Source organism: Chaetodon auriga, chromosome 6, assembly GCF_051107435.1.
Source record: "Chaetodon auriga isolate fChaAug3 chromosome 6, fChaAug3.hap1, whole genome shotgun sequence".
Taxonomy (NCBI): domain Eukaryota; kingdom Metazoa; phylum Chordata; class Actinopteri; order Chaetodontiformes; family Chaetodontidae; genus Chaetodon; species Chaetodon auriga.
In genome coordinates this window covers 19,625,513-19,643,817 of record NC_135079.1, presented here as the reverse complement: position 1 = coordinate 19,643,817, position 18,305 = coordinate 19,625,513, and the positions used below count along the sequence as shown (strand labels likewise).

Genomic DNA, 18,305 nt, shown 5'->3' with positions numbered 1-18,305 from the left:
TGACCAATCAGAGTGGACTGGGCTTTTTAAGAGGGGGCCTTAAAGAGACAGGCACTAAACCAGGTCTTTTCAGACAGAGGGTGAATAGAGGTGCTGCAGCAATGGACAGTATGAGGAGAAATGCATGGAAACATTTTGTAGTAGACCCCTGAAATAAAAGTATGAACCTGAAAATGAGTATAATATGTCACCTTTAAGACGTAAAAGTGTTAATCTGTGATCTGTGGACTGATTACTTCTGTCTCCGCCCTCGTACCTGTGAGAAATCACTGTATTTTCCTGTTAGACTTAAGTTCTCACTGAGGAAACATCAGAAACACTCGTGATTACTTCTCCCTATTCTGAAGGTATGACTGTGGTGGAAGGAAGGAAGGAAGGTGAGCTGAAGGAGGGAGTTCACCAGGAGACTTCAGATGTCTTCAGCAGAAGTGTTTATTCCAGGCTTGATGCATCAAGGAGAAGATGATGAGTAATACAATGTCCACAAGTGAACCAAGGTAGTGCCACACCAAATCCTGAAGATGTCCTTTCTAATGGGGTGTATTAATACCCCCAACATCACATGTTTCTTCCTTCTACTCCTTCAACTATTCCCTATTATGGATATTCTATACCCACCTTCTCCATTTGTGGTACTCTATTGGATAGTCAAAACTAAACATTAGCTCATACAGTATCTATGTATGCCCTGACTTCCGACCCTGTCACTGCAGACACTTTGCCCTACGTCCTTATTAAAAATGTGAATACTCGAGCAATCCTCCTTGAATGGTCCTGCCTGTGTGTGTACAGTTTAGACCTTGGTTAACACCCTAGCTAGAACAGGGAGAGACTTCCTATCTGCGTCTGCTGGAACAGTCTCTAAATATCATGTTAATGTGTGTCTGTCTGAGGTCTCTGTGTTGTCCAAACTTGAGACCTTTGGGCTCCTAACTGAAGAGACGGTCTGTGACAGAACATTACTTCACCATGATGATATTAAACAGAGTTAACTTGGCTGTTATAACTCACTAACCTGGAGTGTCAAGAGAATGTTTATGTAATATTTTAAGTAGGCTGGAGTTAGCTGGAAAGTGTGTGTGTGTGTGTGTGTGTGTGTGTGTGTGTGTGTGTGTGTGTGTGTGTGTGTATGCGGAGTCCCTGCTCAGTAACAGAGGGAACCCACAGCTGTGCAGCCGCCATTTCGTGTCAGCGACACATACTGTGATAAATTTTGCAGTTTTCTGTACGATATGTTTCATGCACTTTGGAAAGTTTGGATTGGAGAGTTTACTGAGCATTAGCTACTTTGTGTTGATAGGGAGTAAAAATAAAAAGATTTCCTGTCGATGTGTTTATTTGTAAATTGTCACACTTTTGTAAAATGATCAGACTAAAGGTCTCGCTGAGGAAACATCACCCTGTCACTCTCATGACTGTTTCTCATTTTTCAGGAGCGTGACGTGCACACAGAGCCAAATCCATGCTGAAGCTGCAGGCCATCCAAGACTACATTTCCATGACAAATACATAATGAGGCTTTGATTTTGGCTTAATTGAAATGGATCCTCTGATAAAAGCTGAATCTGTATGCCATGAAACACCGAGACACGAAACCAAAAACACTATCTGCCCCAAATGTTGCAGCGTCACTGAAATGACTGAAATATATTCAACACAGTTTAAAACACTGATCCAAATGACAGTATGTGAAGTATGGACCCCAACAACACACACACACACACACACACACACACACACCTCCATGTGTGTTCGTCTCGCGCCAATTAACTCCCTCAGATCTTCAGGCCAGTCTGATTCCCAGCAAACAGGATGCGCAGCGCGAACACGCTGCTTTCAGGAAGCAATCAGCCTTCTGCAGATGGCTCTTTGTGTCTCGACCTCCATGATTACTGTGAGACATGACTCACATTAACTGGCCAATAAAACGCCCCAAAACTCTGGGAAACAACACTTTCTAACCAAATAAAAGACCATACCAAACACACCTCATCGCATCAGTGCAGGCAGTCACATTATTCTGAGAAGACTATCGGGAAAGAAAGGGCCAGGCTGTCCTCACAGGTGACGAGTTGATCTCTGAATTGTGTCCATGGGTCAGACTGATAGGTTTACTTGTCCCGTTGTCAGTGTGAAAACCTTACCAGTGGTGGTGGAGTCATTCCTGTGTTCCTCAGGTCCCGTGTTCCCACGGTTAGGGTTCGGGTTTTGACCCAAACACAAAGTGTGTTAACAAATTATTGAACTGGGGAACACAGGACCCTGGAATCACAGACACGCTCCCACCCTGTTCAGTGCTTACTCTTCGAGGGGAGGATGCCATGCTGCTGAGGCAGTGCTGGAACATGTGGCTAGTTTCTGGTTAGCAGAGGCACAAGTGCACGTTCTGGTGCAGCACAGGGGAAACTGTCAAGGAAGCGGCAGCTGGGTTAATATCTTCATAGAAAATGAAAAGTGTCATATGTGTTCAATATGCAGATGATTTTTCCCTGAAGCGCCTTTCGCACCCTCCCCTCCTCAGTGTATCAGGCAGTTTATTTGATCAAATGTGCATCTGTTATATTCAGTTATCATGTTGTTTATTGTGATCTGTGTTGTCGTGAGTGCATTCCCATGTCAGAAATAAAAAGATTAAAATACTGTACTCTTAATCATCCATTCAGAGCGCACAGGCTGGAAGGCTGTGTGTTTGTGTGGTGGTAAACTGCACAGGATGGCTGAGAAATGTGTTTATGTGTGTGGTGTTTAGTCTGCGTGTGGCTTGCTGTGTTTGGAGTGCCATGCACCCTGACTGATGTGCTGCTGCGCTGTGCTTGTTGTGGGTGTGTTGGCAGAGCTGTGCGGGGTGACTAAGATGAAAAGCACTTGCGGATGCTCTGGAAAACACATCAGATGGAGGTGAAGTGGAGCAACCTTGCATTGCAACATGCCGTATTACTGAGGGAGCCATTTGTAATTTTAATGGTTGAAAGTGTTTGGACAGCGGTACAGTTCATCTGATGTGATCTTTGGGCTGTGTTTGTAACCTTAATCCTTCCCCTCATTCATGGAAACATTGAGACCAGAAGGAGACAAAACTGACAAGAACTTCCATTTTAAGTTAAAGTTGTATAGTATGACATACCACACTGGATCGCCTCATATTCTTTCTTGCTAAAAGCTCTCTACACACTGAAAGGATCTACTTCCAATCAGGCTTTGATTTTTGCATCTTAAGTGATATGATGCTTTGTTATAGGTGGAACTACCCAGGATACAAAGCAGGTACAATTCAGTCCAGCTGGCCAAGCTACGACATCAGCAGCTTACATCAGTAAGAATAATCCACTAGTTTAACATATATGGTAATCTAACAGTTTAAAAGCAATCATTCTGAGTACTTTTACTCATTATATTTTCAGCACATTTTTCACTTTCTTATTCATTTTATACTTAAATGGTAACTAAAAAAACTCAAGAAACTCAAGAAAATCTTGCGTTGTACTGAAATAAATGGAATCCACAGGGTGAACATTACAGCACACAGTAAAAAGTGTTTGATCTGCAGGTAGTAGACTAAAGTTTATGTAACCAGTTATAATGTCATTGATTTGAAGCCAGCGGAATAGTAATACACCAGTATCTATAATCTAGTACTGCTTTCTGAAACATGGGCAAACACAAGCGCACACAGAAAATAAAAATAAAGTTTACATAACTCAATTATTTAAAATGAAATAAATGAATGCCTTTGTTCAGAGCTCAAATACCAAACCAAGAGTTTCATCTGTTAAACTGTGTGTGTGCGTGTGTGTGTGTGTGTGTGTGTGTGTGTGTGTGTGCGTGTGTGTGTTAAATCTTATCTGGGATCTGAACGGAGACACTGCTGCATCCCATCATCAGTTAGCAGATGCAGTTCACCTCCAGTTCGCTGAAACTCCTCACGGTCATCCTCCCTCAGAGATCGAACCATGAAAACACAAAAGTACATTCTGAACAGTTTGACCTCAGTTAAAGGTACAACGTGTAAGATGTGGCCACGTGTCAAAGGTCACGCCAAACAAATATGGACAGCATATAACCACAGTAACTGCTAACTGCTGCTCACTGCACTCCTTGCTGTAGCTACTAGCCGCTGTTAGCTGACCAATGTAACTGACCAATTAGAGCAGACTGGGCTATTTGAAAGGAGGTCCTAAACAAGGATGTTTCAGACGAAGAATAGCAGCACTGCAGCAATGGAAAGTATAAGGAAAATAATGTGTTTTTAAACATTAAAGCATGTAAACCTGCTCTAGTAAATACCTAAATGCTAATGCTGAATCTACAACAGATATTGGAAGTATTGAGTAAGTCTGGAAAAAGTGCTCCCCTCTCCTGCCAAACCTTCAGCAGGAGCCAGTGTTTAACATGCATTTGAACTTCATTTACATGCATTTTGCCATCAAGTTAAAGAGAACGGCTTAGAAATCCACACCAATACAAATATTTTACCTTAGCTCCTGCTCCTGCACCACGTGGTAGAGAAGTTGAACTTGTTTGAATCCTTCAGCATCCCCAAGGCCAACGCGGAGCTGTGAGAAGTCTGATGTGCAGATCGAACAGCTGACTGAGGGAGAACCGCTGGCTAAGCCTGGCACCGCTCCGCTCTGCAGCTTTGATCAATGAGCGTTCTCTTAATGGAAAGCAGGTGGTACTGTAACTGAACTACAGGATGCAGCTACTATGAATTAAACATAACATTCAATCAATGCTGTCTAATCATTGATTGACTCAAACACCAAAAAGATCAATTTAGTTCTTTTTATTATTTATTCTCGGCGAGTAAAAAAAGCTTTTCAAAGTGCATTCTTACACTGGTGAGCTGGCGCCCTGCAGGTGTCGTCTCTCTGCACGCTAGTCACTGCAAACAGGTCAGAGTCCCTGAACACAATCCACCCGTGCTGGTGTGTCCAGGACATCACAAGCTCCACATGACCGTAAGAAGATCATCATCTCTTGAAAATGCTCCGTTGACATACACGGCACAGCCGTTCTACACTCTAATTGTCTCAAAAACAATTTCTGTCATCACTGTTGACAATCTTACAGCCAGACAAGCCTTAGATTTTGTTTCCAATAACAGATGAATAACTTCTTATGATCTCAGGATAACCCACATGGTGTCCGTGTGATAATTTGTTAACAATGCATAATTAAGGCAGTGATTGCCAAAGTGCTTGAATGTTTTTATCGAATGATTTGAAGACGGTTTGGATTTCGATTGATGAAAAAACTATTTTGTGATGGACAGGATTATAAAAGTGAGTAATTATGAGAGCACAAACCCTAAAAATGATGACACCCACGTATGGAAGCTGAGAGGAGCCATAGTTCCAATTATTTAACAATTCCTTTATTTTTCTTTTTAAAGTCATTTTCTGAATGTAACATCTGATTTTCTCAACAGCAAGAGATTTTTTTTTAAATGAGAAATCAAAAACTGATTTTGTTCATTCAAGATTAAAAAAAAAGTCACTCTTTCTTTAAGTAAATAAATAAAGATCTCGTTTTCTGGATGTAAAGAAACAAATTTAAATTTTCATGAGAAAAAAAGTTTTCAAATCGTCAAAGATCTCGTTTTCTTGATATGATGGGATAAAGCTCGTTTTCTGGAGGTAATGGGATGAAGACCAAAGTTTCAGAGGAAAACAAAAGGTTTTCTTGAGACATCGGGGTCAGATCATGTGACTGAGAAAATGGGCTAAAAATCGAATCAACTAAAAGCGCTGCTCTCTCCTTCCACACCGATGGCCTCCTGCCAAATCTGAATGTTCTCTGCATTTCTAAAAACAGGCGTTTTTCATGTACTATTTTAGAGGATTTGCTTCTCCAACAAGAAAAAAAAAAACAGTTATGGTTTGACATCAGCTTCACAGATTTTAAACAAATGAAAACAAAGCTGGCAGAGCCACTAGAAAAACAGACTGCTGTCAAACCTGCCGGTCAATATCTAATGCATTTCACATACTGCACAAACCCACAATTAACACAAACATTATTTTTTTATTTGAAAACATCTGCTGTGCAAGCGTTCACATCCACCCATGAATCCTCTACAGTTCAAGTCGTTCTTTCAGTCTCATATTGATAATGGCTTTATGTTTCCCTTGGCTTTATCATACAATAATGTGCTTCAGTGACTATTTGGCGATTGTCCATCAACCATGAACCCCCGGAAGAAGAAAGCTAATACAAACTGGTCAAGAAAAGAGAAAAGGCAACTGTACTTCAGCCTGTAGCCTGGATACTGACCTCTGGCATCGCTCTCAAGACTTTGCTCTCAATGCAAATGCATTGCAAAACCATCGAGAACAAATTTCAAGGACTGCGGGGAAAAAAAAATGTAAGGAGCTCGGTCAATAATCCTCAATATCATCATATACTGTACCGTTCATATTGTTCTGTCCATAATTCTTAATATCATATAATGTTCATGTTTGAGAATGTGTTCATCACTTTGTGAAATGATATAGCCCATAATTAAGATAACACACAACATAGGAGACACAAAAATATGAAATGGAAGTCAATATTTCAGTGATAACTCAGAGTGAACGCAATGTCTCCAGGAATGATGAGACTTCTCCATGAAGCATTAAAAATAAACAAAGAATGGCTTAAGATCCATGTTCATCAGTGACACATTAAAGATCTGAACAAAAACATGAGAACATGCACAGTGAGGCACACGTCAAGCTAGAAAAACAATGTTTACGGACTGAATATAACCCACAGGGTGGACATGGACAGTGCAGACAGTGGATTAATGCGCAAGACGTACGATCTAATATTCAAAATAGCTGAGCATTCAGAAATACATTCACTGTGAGCAAAAATAGAAAATGAATTGAAATAAGTAATCTAGTATGCCCCTGTTCCCATGATGCACTGCAGGACGTGTGCAAAAACAATGAAGATTGAAAACAATCTGAATTGCCACTGACATCAGTGAAAGTAAATGGAATAGAATGAAAGCAAAACTACAGACTTTGAAATGAATCTTACAGAAACAGTCCAGAATCTGGGAAAAGGTCTGTTTTGCTGTTACCCACAGGGAGAGTTTCATCTTCAGTGAGACAGGCCGAGGATGCAGCCAGCCCAGCCGAGCACAAAGACGAGAAGCGGGGAAAGTGCAAAAATCCTCCTATTGTCGTATGGGAGCCTGGTTTTTAAAACTATTTTTCACATACATGACAGCTTTGCAACCGTTAGTATTGAAGTGTATTCCTGTCACGTTTGTTTACCGTTCCCCAGCTTTGTGCTGAGTTTACTAAAAATACTCTGGACCATGTAAACAATGAACTAACTGCATTTCCTCACGTCCTGTGACTGCAGGTTTTACAGCAAACAATCTCCTAAAATATCATGAAACGAGGAGATATGTGAAACAAAATCAACAAAAGATGAAATGCTATTAGCGCCACGTGAGCCGCTCCGCACAGACCATCACCGTCAGTCATATTTCACGTAGGTTAACCTGTTGTCTTGACAGCAGCGCTCTCCTTGGTTACCTCCAGACGTTTCCTCACCGTTTGGACTCTAAAAGTGATGTATGATTATTTCCAGCAGCTGCACCATGTTTGCATGAGGGCGGGGAAGCACAGCTGCTTTAGTAACGGGCACAAATGAGACCGTTCTGTTCTGCTCTGCCTGATGTGAAATCTTTGAAATGGCTGATCGTGTTCCTGAAAGGGGTGTCACAAACGTAAGCGGGATGGGTTTTATTACGTCTCAGTGTGAATTGAATGAGGCAGTTTGTTTTAATACGTCTCCTTCTTTAACGTCATCACCGAGCGAAGCCGCTGCCATCCAAACAAACAGACTGAGTGAACAAAGCCTCCGCTGGCCATAACGAGCACGCGGCAGAAAAGCACAGAGTCAGCGTTAACAGACTGACAGATGAAGAAAAAAATCATCAACTTGATGACCTGAATAAGATGACATGGTGGTCTGTGTCTCTGGCCTACCGACTAAACCAGACAGCACAGTGTGCGTATACGCTGGCCCAGACACACCAGCATCAGGCTTCAACACACCAGGCCACATCTGGGGAAAAGCAGGAAATGCATCTCCCACTGTACTCAGTTGGCAGGAGTACCTGTCTAAAATCCTAATGTCTTTCTGAGGAAACATTTCCTCCCATGTTTATTTACTTTTGATTTCAGTATGGAGCAGGCTGCTTCACGTTCAGCTCTATGCTGTAAAGTCAGTCAGGTCAGATCTTTTTCATGCTCCTGCTATTGGTTAGACTGGTATTTTGTCAGAAAGCCACATTTTTAAGGATTATTCAACTTAAAGATATGTTTTAGAAGCTGCATCTTATTTTAGTAGGTTTCTGTTGTCTTCTTTTTAATCCGTTATAGTTACACTTTGCTCACCAAGGCAACTGCATTCAGGCAGAGAGGCTGTAAAAGAGCCAACGGCTTATCCAGATTATCTAAACCACTTTATGTGGAGGTCAAACTCAAAGCGGGCAGAATCTGAAATGTTCAAACAAAAGTGTTGCTGGAGATTTTCCCCTTCGCCATGCATCTTGGAGGAGGGTGAAGCTGAGCCAGAAATCCTGACTCTGCCAATAATCCCTGACTGCACAGGAAAAACAAAAAGGTCTGTTTACTCCGACCTGTGTGATCATCTGGCTGCTTAGGTTTGTTTGTGTTGTGGTTTCCTGTAACCGCAGGCAACAGTGATGTCACAGTGTCCTGGAGTACACGTCTACATCACCGCAGCAAGGTGAGAAGTTAAAGCCCTGGACTTAGGCTGCTGCATTAGTGAAAATGTCATCGTATTGAGAGGGATACTTTCCCAAATGGCAAACGTATGGAAAAACTGTATGTAAAGTGATCACATGGATTACATCAGACAAAATGATTAAACGTGCAAAACAAAATCGCAAATAAATACGTTTTGTTCATTTTTCATTCAATTCAGTTTTCTCAAAAACATATTAATTTGGAGAAAAACATTGAGAACCTATTCGATGTGATCATATACTCCTAAACCGCATGACTTACAGTTAATAGCCCACTGATGTGACGTGTGACTGTTTCATGTGTTTTGCACGAACTGACGTTTTTAAAGAAGACTTTTTTTTCAATTTGCTGTTTAAAACTTTTGTGATTTTTTTTCATGTGTAATAAGTGATTAGTTCATTACTACAAAATGAAAGTCACATCTCAGGCTTCGTATTCTCAAACAGGCTTTGGTCCTTAGCAGGGCTGCGACTTTGTATTTGAAATGTGGACATGAGAACGTGGTAGAAAGTGCATTAAAGTATACGCATGTGTACAAATGAACTTGAATCACTTCGACTTTTGGAAAAAGTATCAGCCCTCGTCCTTCTGAGCGCTCGACGTGTGTGACTACATTCATCTGCAAAGGGACAATAACTCAAATCATTTGACAGATTTTTTTTCATCCAGGAAAAAAAAAAAAAAAAAAAAAAAAAAGACACCTCAATTGACTGGGTCACCTGTTGAGCTTTCTGTCACATTGGAAGCATTCTGATTGGTCCAACCTGGAACCAACTACAGCTGGACTGACCAGCCGTGTGGAGGAGATTGTGTGGCTTACTCTAGCGAAGCCCATCAAAGGGCTACATGTACTCATAGAACTGGAGTTACATCCAGGTAACCTCTATTAATAGTGTTCAACATTTGGCCAAAATCTTCACATTCAAACCATCAAAGAAAGACGGAGGAAAGAACAAAGCGTTAAGTGGAAGAGTTATGGCAGAAACAGATCAGTGACCGCTTTAGAGTCAGTTCAGCGAGCTCTTGGTCAGTTTAGTCCATTCCTTCTCCCTGAACTGTCTAACAGCGGCACTGGATCGCCGTGTGAATTCACAGGACCACCGTGATACCATCTGGTCAGTCTTCTATTCTACGGTCTCTGTCTCCAAGTGCAAAAACAATCTCAAGAGTTGTGCTTAGCCCTTTCCACCCTCACACCCCAGAGTCTGTGTACATGCCGTTGATCAGGTAGTCCACCTGGGTGTAGTCCTTCCTCCTGTAGCTCTCATACGCCTGTGTGACGAACACAGCCACTGTGACCAAGAAGAAGAGCAGGCCGAAGAGCAGGACGGCCAGTAAAGACGCTGTATCCACCAGCTGCCTGGTCAGAGCAGCCCCAGCTACCTCTATCACTGCACCCCTTGTTCCAGAGGGAACCAGCTCATCGTGACTGGCGGGGGTGATGGTACTGTTAACAGGCCCTTTGGGTAAAGGGGTGGTCTGAACTGGTGGCTGTGGTGTGGCTGCTGATGATGGTGGAGGTGACTTCTTTATACCTGTGGTTGTAGTGACAGCAACAGTTGTGACTGTTGCTTTTACAGTTGTTGCAGGGCGCGTCGGTGGTGGTGGTGGTGCCGCCGCCGCCGTTGTTGCCGTTGTTGCCGTTGTTGCTGCTGCTGTAGATGTTGGTGCTGCAGATGTTGGTGCTGCAGATGTTGGTGCCGCAGATGTTGGTACTGCAGATGTTGGTGCTGCAGATGTTGGTACTGCGGATGTTGGTGCTGTAGATGTTGGCACTGTTTTAGTTGTTGTAGTAGATGTTGTTGTGATTGTGGTAGTGGGATTAGACGTTGGTGACATTGTGGTTGCTGTAGTAGACGGTGGTGACATTGTGGTTGTTGTAGTAGACGGTGGTGGTGTCGTGGTCGTAGAAGTCACCAGTACAGGGGTTGCATGTACATTCCCAACAGGATCTGCAGTTGTGGATGTAATATTACCAGTGCTGGTAATGGATCCATCATGAGCAGCCTGTGCGGACAAGCCTGTGACATTAGCTGCATGCTGAGTCTCTGTCGCTGGTAATGGAAGCGGATGGTCCTGTGATGCTGGCTGATTGGATAGTGAGGCTGTGGATGAATTAGATCCTCCTGTGGATTGGTTGGGTGGGATTAAGGATGCTACAGTGTCATTTAATTCATGGTTGACTGAGAGAGAGTTCAAATTCTTCTGTGGTTGTGTCTCTGAGGAATCTGTTGCATTTTCTCTGACACCATCATTATCACCTGGGGAACACAAAATTTAATGAATGATTTTGTTCAGTTAATTATATTACATATTAAAACACAATTGAGTAAAACACAAAAATATCTAAAACAATGTTATAAATCTAATTCACATACTTGCTGAGCATGAATTGGCCTCTTCCATGGAACTATTAAAACTGATAAATGAACAAATAAACGGCACAGAGCAACAACACAAGAGCACACATCACAAAACCAGCAGCACACATCACAAAGCAACCAACCATAAGACAAAACAAGACCGGCAACTTAAAAAAAAATAATAAAAGCAACAGTACTGAACATAAAACATGAAGGGGGAGACACATCACTTATCCACACCCACATATTTACTATCTTCTGCAGATACACTAGGTGCCAATGGCAGGTTTAATTTCATGGTGTCTGAAGTCCTCAGAGGAATAAAAAGAGGCTGAACATCACTGTGCGGAGTGGGTGGGGTCAGACACAGTGTTCTTGTGCTTGTTTTGTGTGATTTTTATGCTGGATTTGACAAACTGACATACCAGGCAGATTATACTCTCAAGCACCGTCTGGTAAAATAGTGACATCAGCCTCTGTTCATCACCACAGAGCTTCAGTTTTCATAAAAACACAGTCCTAGTTGTGTTTGAGAGCAGAGTGTTAACATGAACCCTAGTTATGTTAAATTCACAAACGATCACTTGTTTCTGAATGGCTTCTAAAGAGGAACGCATTAACTCTGTCTGAGGAACCATGTTGAATGAATAGTTGTGATGAACACTTGTGGAGGTTCTGCTCTTTCTTTGGCCATTGCCATAGTGAACTGAAACATCGGAGCTCCATGATGATCATGGTTTTTTTTCTCCATTCACAACGCACTTGCTTAGCGCAGCGTGAACCTATTCAGAGCTGAGTGAATGAACTCTGACGGGCCGCTCAAAAACCGAGGAGTTCAGGGTTTAAGTCAGGGTTTGTTGAACCTGCATTCTGGAACAGACCCATGGTTACAGTGCATGTAAACACGTAGATTTTCTGTGCAGCCTGGTGTACGGTCGACAGCCCCTCCCAGGTCAACAGTAGAGTTAGCAGTGACAAACGCGAACACGAACAAACTAAAAAAAAAAGATCAGAAAGCTGTGCGTCCAGCACATGCTGCTTTTGCTTATGTGGGCTTTCAATTTAGACCTGGTGTTTGTCAGGAGTCTACATTATCTTGATGTGATCAGGGGAAGTGGGTACAAAACAGGCCAGTTTATGTTACCTTTCAACGATAACAAACACATACACATATACATGTGTGACCACAGGCCTGTACCATGACGCGAGTTCAACAAGAGAGACGGCTCCTTTTGGGTATCCGAGCCTCTCTGAGCCTGGTGACCCCGAGTAACTGCTACCATGAACCTGTTAACTCTGGGTTCCAGATACAAGCATGTTCATGTCCCAGAGGCAGAAACATGCATGCAGTTCTTCATATAACGGTGACAGCTGCAGGAAGGACATACAGATGAAGGATGTCCTAATAATAATAATGCTCCCATGGAGTGGATGTACATGCCATGAGGCGATCCTCCAGCTCTGGGCTCTACTTTGTGTTTGGAAGGCAGTAACACTACATAAGCTTACACAATCTGGCTAACTGGGCTAAGTCGACTAGAATACTACAGCTGGTCGACAATAACTGGTGCACAGCCAAAACTTTCCAGATAAAACTTGCGCTCGAGCACTTCTGTTCCACACGTGTGAGTAGTAGACATAAATAGTGTACAGTAATTGTTTGGGTCACAGGGTGTACAGAACTGAGAAGGTCGCATTTTGAACCAAACGTCCTGTACAGTTCAGGATGAATGCATGTACTGTTACACAGTAACTGCCATGAGAAGTGAAACACTCGCAGAGAAAACACAATCACAAGTTAGGCTTTGCCACCAGCTTCTTTTAACTGCCCACCACTGTCGCTGGGGAAAACGATGCTAAATTAGCTTGATATGGACAAGCAAACAGTCTGTAGCTCAGTTTAACCGTTCAATTCAGTTCAGTAAACAGCAACTGAAAACAGTCTGCATCACAAAAGACTGGAAAGCATATTTGAGATCTATGCCTCTTAAGCTTGTATTCATGTGCACTACCTGAGCACTACAAGAGGTTTACCTTGCATTCACTTGCTTCCCTGCTCCTGTCTTTGTTGCGATGGTATTTCAAATTTGCTCTTACATTAGCAACTTATTTTACATTTTTCTTATTTGCTTCCTTGACTCTCTGTTTACATACATAGCTGGAGTTGAGTCATTGTACCTCACTGAAGCTAAGACTGATTTACACTTCAGCATTATGCTGTACCCGGTGGTCACGTGCGCAGGGCTCTTAGGTTACACTGTAAGTTTGGGTGTTTGCATGTCATGCAAAGCTATCACAATGCATGACACAATGTAAACATGACAGAACAGTTTCATGTTCAGCAGTCAAAACAAGGCAGACCATCCCACTACCACTCATATTACAGTTTGTGTGGCCGATACAATTCAGATCACATATGATACACTCATTTAAAGTTGCAGTGGTGATAGTAAACAGTAAAATCCCACACTGAACTATAAATCAAAACCTGCACCATATGTATCTATGGTGGGACTCCTAACACCGTGTGTGAATGCAGCTTAAACACTGGAAATATTACTCCAGCTTTAAAACAACCTGTCAGTTAATAGCTTTTGCGCTTGAGTGAAAGGCAGCTGCATCTTTTGTTTCGACCGTGGTCGTGTTTATGTTGGGTTGTATGAGTGTGAATATATGCAAATAGATGCATAGCAGGGGACTGTGGTTACTTCCTGATGCCACTCGACTATATAAAGAGCCAAGCACACTCAAAGTAAAAGTACTTACATATCTGTAAAGGCAATTCTGTCTACAGCTGTATCGTGTCGCCACAGCTCCTTTATGAATGAATCCTGATTCGTACTCACATGCAGTGGAGCAGTTAGCTTGTGTTGTGCTGAGCGGGGTTAGTGGGTTGGCCGTGACCGGCTCCTTTTTAGGTACTGTGGAGGAGGATTCGGTGAGGAGCAGCAGCAGGCAGAGGAGGTGAAGACACACCGATGGACTCAGCTGGAGCTTCAAGGGATACAGGGACATGGTGGGCTGGGGGGGGTGACACACACACACACACACACACACACACACACTACCTTATGGCAACACACTCACATAGGCCTCCAGTGAATGTACACACACAAACACACTATTAACTTGCACGCACACACAGTTGGGGGTCAGTTGAAATGGGAGGATGGACACCCGGAGGCAGTGAAGGCAGCATCCACTTTCTGGATCTACACAAGACATAAACACCAACACAAGCACACATCAACAGCAGCCGTTAGATAGAGGGAAGAGATGCTTTTGTGTTTTAGAGTTTCTAACCTTCTACATAGCTGTTGTTTTCAGTGCATTTCAACTCGTTATGAATTTTCACTTGCAGAGACGTGAACAGCAACCCTTTAAAAGGAATAAGTCTGGTATTTTCTTTGCTATAATCAAAAACTAAAGAACGCGCTGGTCTATCTCTCAACCTGTGGCATTCAGCTCCAGGTCCACTAATCCCTAATGAAGACCTAAATCTTTGAAAACACATCACAAATATATAGTTTAATTAAAACAAATGTTTTTTAACAAACGTAACTCAAACAGGAGGAAATGGTGAATTTGTTGGGGACTATTTTCAGCAGCGGACTGATCCACATTTTGTGCTCTACTGAGTTTTGGAATATTTGGGGCAGCAGGACGGTGTATGTGGGATTGAGTCAAAATAAACTACAGTGTGTGTGCGTGCGTGCGTGCGTGCGTGCGTGCGTGCGTGCGTGCGTGTTCATGGTCATGAAGGAACATGTCACTCAGCAGAACAGTGTGGCTCACTGATGTGTTTTTATTAGCTTTTTGACAACAATGGAGCTCTGTAGCACAGAGGAATAAGATATATCAATGTTTGATACACACATAATGGTGAGTTTGTTAGTGATTTACATTTATTGCCCTTTCAGAAATTCTCTGTGTGTCTGCGGCACCTGTCAGACAAATACCACCACAAATGACACTGCAATTAAAAACACATTTAACAACAAAGTGCTCCACAACAACATCACCAACAATTAAGAATTAAGTTCAATGCAGTGGCACACACCTCACATCAGCAGGGCTGCAACTAATGACTAATGATTTTAAAAGGTTAAGATTTCCATTTATCAGTGTCAAAGAAGCCCAACTGCAGGTGCATCCACTGTGATTCAAGGAGTGAAGAGTGGAAAAACAAAAGTTCAATTATGACCGTCTTTGCATTATTGAGACTTTCCAGAACATGTTAAATAGTTTGATTAGGTCTTATCAAGGCAAGCACAGTCTCTCTCAAGTAAAAACAAAAAAAAGTATTTTTCCAATTGAAAACCATGTCAGTGTTTATTTAGGTAAAAAAAAAACAACTCATGATCCCACATGATTGCAAATTACTGCAAACAAAACTGCATTCAGCCTTTTACTATAAAATGTAAACAACGAATTAGGTAGAGAGGAGTTTGGTTCAAGGCTTTTTACAGCGGACAGAAAGCTTCAAGTCCACAAGCCGACAGTGACGAATGACCGCCATCTAGTGTCAGAGCAGGGCAAGTCTCAGACGGTGCAGCAGAGGCAGGGGCACCAGTCATTAATATTCATTTTATGAAAAAGTCTGAAACGTTTTCCACAAGCGGATGAATTTACATAAATGGAAAGAAATGAGCTGCCAGTGTTATTTTGCTCCAGGTTCAAGTTATGGAAGCCTGGAACATCTTGTACTGAAGTGTTAAATGGAAATGAAAAGGCAGCAATAATGCCTTTAAATGACACTTCTACATGCTGCAGTCAGAACAAGATAAAATGTTGAGTGAAGCATGAAGTGAATACTGAATTCAATTTGCATTTGTACATTTGCCAACAATCTTAATCTTTAGAGAAAGCATTCTTATTGACAATTTCTTTGTTGAGCAATATTCAAATCACAACTACATTTCAGGGCCATAAAGCCCTTTTTACAAGGAGCACTTGAGTTCCTGAACACCAATCAAACAGCCGCTGTTGATTGTGCTGAAACCTACCACTTACACGGCTCATATCACCACCTGCAGGGCCGTGAATTGGTGTCAGAGCTAAACACGTGACAGCAAACATTTGTCTGTAGTGAAAGGAAATCCTTTTCATTGTTGAACAAAAAAAAAAAAAAAAACTCCAGTACATTGGTGTATTTCACTGATAGACACCCAACTAAAAATGGTTAACAAAATATCAGCTTCACATGCAGTGAGTGAGTACGTCAAGAAGAACACTGTTTGAGTTTCTTATTGCTGTGAGCACTGTTTGCACTGCGGCCTGTAATCCGCCTGTCACGCAGCTTTAAAAGACTTCTTTGTTGTTGTAGCTTATCATTTCTGCACGGACATCAAATCGAGCCGGTCATGAGGGCCACTGCTTTGGTGTCTATCATTTCACCACACTGATGTCTTGAGTCACTAAAAATGTGTGTCGGTGTATTTATCTGCAGAGACGTTGCCCTCTGTGTGTGTTTTCTTGTTTACTGTATATTTTGCTGTGGCCCCCAGCTCACAGTTGAGGTCAAGACTTTACAAAAAGGTAGCAACCAGGAGCGGTAAAAGGAAGCTACGAAAATGGCAGACACAGCACCAAAACTGTTTACAGTCAGTGAGGATTCCTGCGTAGTATATCTTTAATGACCATGAAGTCCTTTAAGCCAATCACCTGCCAACTGTCTGTAGATGACATGACTTCCATTTTCCTCCATACTCTGATGAAGGCCACAAGGCCCAAATGTTAGCATATTTGTAGACTTGACCACTTGAGACCAAGATTAGTCAAGTTCGCCCTGAAGATCTGTGTGTGTTCTGGCCTTTAACCTTTGGGTCTTCAGCATTGAACTAAAATGCATTTTTATTACGGGAAGCCCACCCACCACTTTCCTGTGCCAGCTTTAAAAAACTTCTTGCTGCCCCCTTAAGTTTTCTACATCCACCACTGGTAGACACAGGTCTCAAAGTCATCTTTTGATTATTAAATTAATTTAGAACTGAATTTACAAATAGGGATTATGCATTTAATATGAAACACCCAGTTATTAAAAGCACTGGGGTCTCACAGTAGGACAAGGACAGGTTTCACTGAGCTTCAGCACTACGCTTTGCATAGCGTCCAGCCCTTCATGTCAACAGCAGGTACTCAAAGGTCAATTCAGATGCCAACGTGGAGAGAAGTTTGGGTGGAAACGGAAAACACGTCGTCTGCCTCCGCTGACTGTCAGCGCTGAAGTTTGGATGAATATGAGAAAGCCTCTGAACCAAACTCCATTCAAAAATCTGGCTGTTTAACGTTGCCTATTTAACGCTTCACCGAAGAAGACTTTGAGACATTTTTTAAATATAAAACAACACATAATTTTATTTCGATAAATATTTTGTCGTTAATCAAACATTTGTTTTCACATACACTATAAGCCAAAGCCAGGGAGCACTATGTGAAGCTTTGACACGCTACGAATTTAACTAGCTAAACAGCTAATGCGTTGTTTGGTCCGCAGCGTGCTAACATGACACTGAACAGAATACCCAGCTCTCACGATGTTAAGGCAACGAGTTGGTATGTGTGTATGTGCTGGGTCAATAAGCGAAGGAACAACAAATCAACAGAGTAAATGGATTTGTAGAATACTGACGCTAACATTAGGCCAAGTCAAAGATTGTCATTATGAAAGTCTCCAGCGCTAACTTTAGTTCAGGTTGGGTCACCCCAAAGCTCACACTGGACCAACACTTACTGCTAACGACGTGAACTAACATGTAACTAAGACAGTTAAAACGCAAACTGCTAACATAACGCCCTGACCAGCTAAGTTCACGGTGAGTGAAAACTGTTTAAAAAGCTACAGCTAACTTGAGTGAAAATACCAGTGAACAGGATGGATTTGACGGAGTTAACGTTAAATGAAGAAATGATATATCCCCCTTAACAGCGAAGACAGTTAACGTCAAAAATGTTTGGCTGTACGGCTAACAAGTCATTTTCTTATCTGGATAATGTTGGCTAAAGCAACCACTAACATACTAATTGCGACTGTGATTTCGGAGACTCACCATCGATGTGTTGCGATTGATTTGTTGAGCACAAGCACAAACAAATATCCAGGCTGAATTCAACACTTCCTGTAAGTAAGGTGTAAGCTTCTTCTTCTTCAGCTTTATTTCTGGTAGCG

The 18,305-nt window shown here is 42.1% G+C and overlaps 1 protein-coding gene across 1 annotated transcript; it reads right to left on the bottom strand.

Annotated features, from left to right (window-relative positions):
* Positions 1–6,012: 6,012 nt before the first annotated feature.
* On the bottom strand, positions 6,013–18,305 carry c6h11orf24 (chromosome 6 C11orf24 homolog). Its single transcript, XM_076733696.1, has 3 exons — positions 18,187–18,305; positions 13,984–14,349; positions 6,013–11,035 (listed from the first exon to the last, which is right to left on the bottom strand). The coding sequence occupies exons 2-3, from the start codon at positions 14,150–14,152 to the stop codon at positions 9,966–9,968; spliced, it is 1,239 nt and encodes a 412-aa protein (XP_076589811.1). The 5' UTR covers positions 14,153–14,349; positions 18,187–18,305; the 3' UTR covers positions 6,013–9,965.

Coding starts and splice junctions, on each gene's coding strand:
- c6h11orf24 (XM_076733696.1), bottom strand. CDS start 14,152: ATGTCCCTGTATCCCTTGAAGCTCCAGCTGAGTCCATCGGTGTGTCTT. Junction 11,036..13,983: donor AGCTAACTGCTCCACTGCAT/GTGAGTACGAAT, acceptor TGTGTTCCCCAG/GTGATAATGATGGTGTCAGA.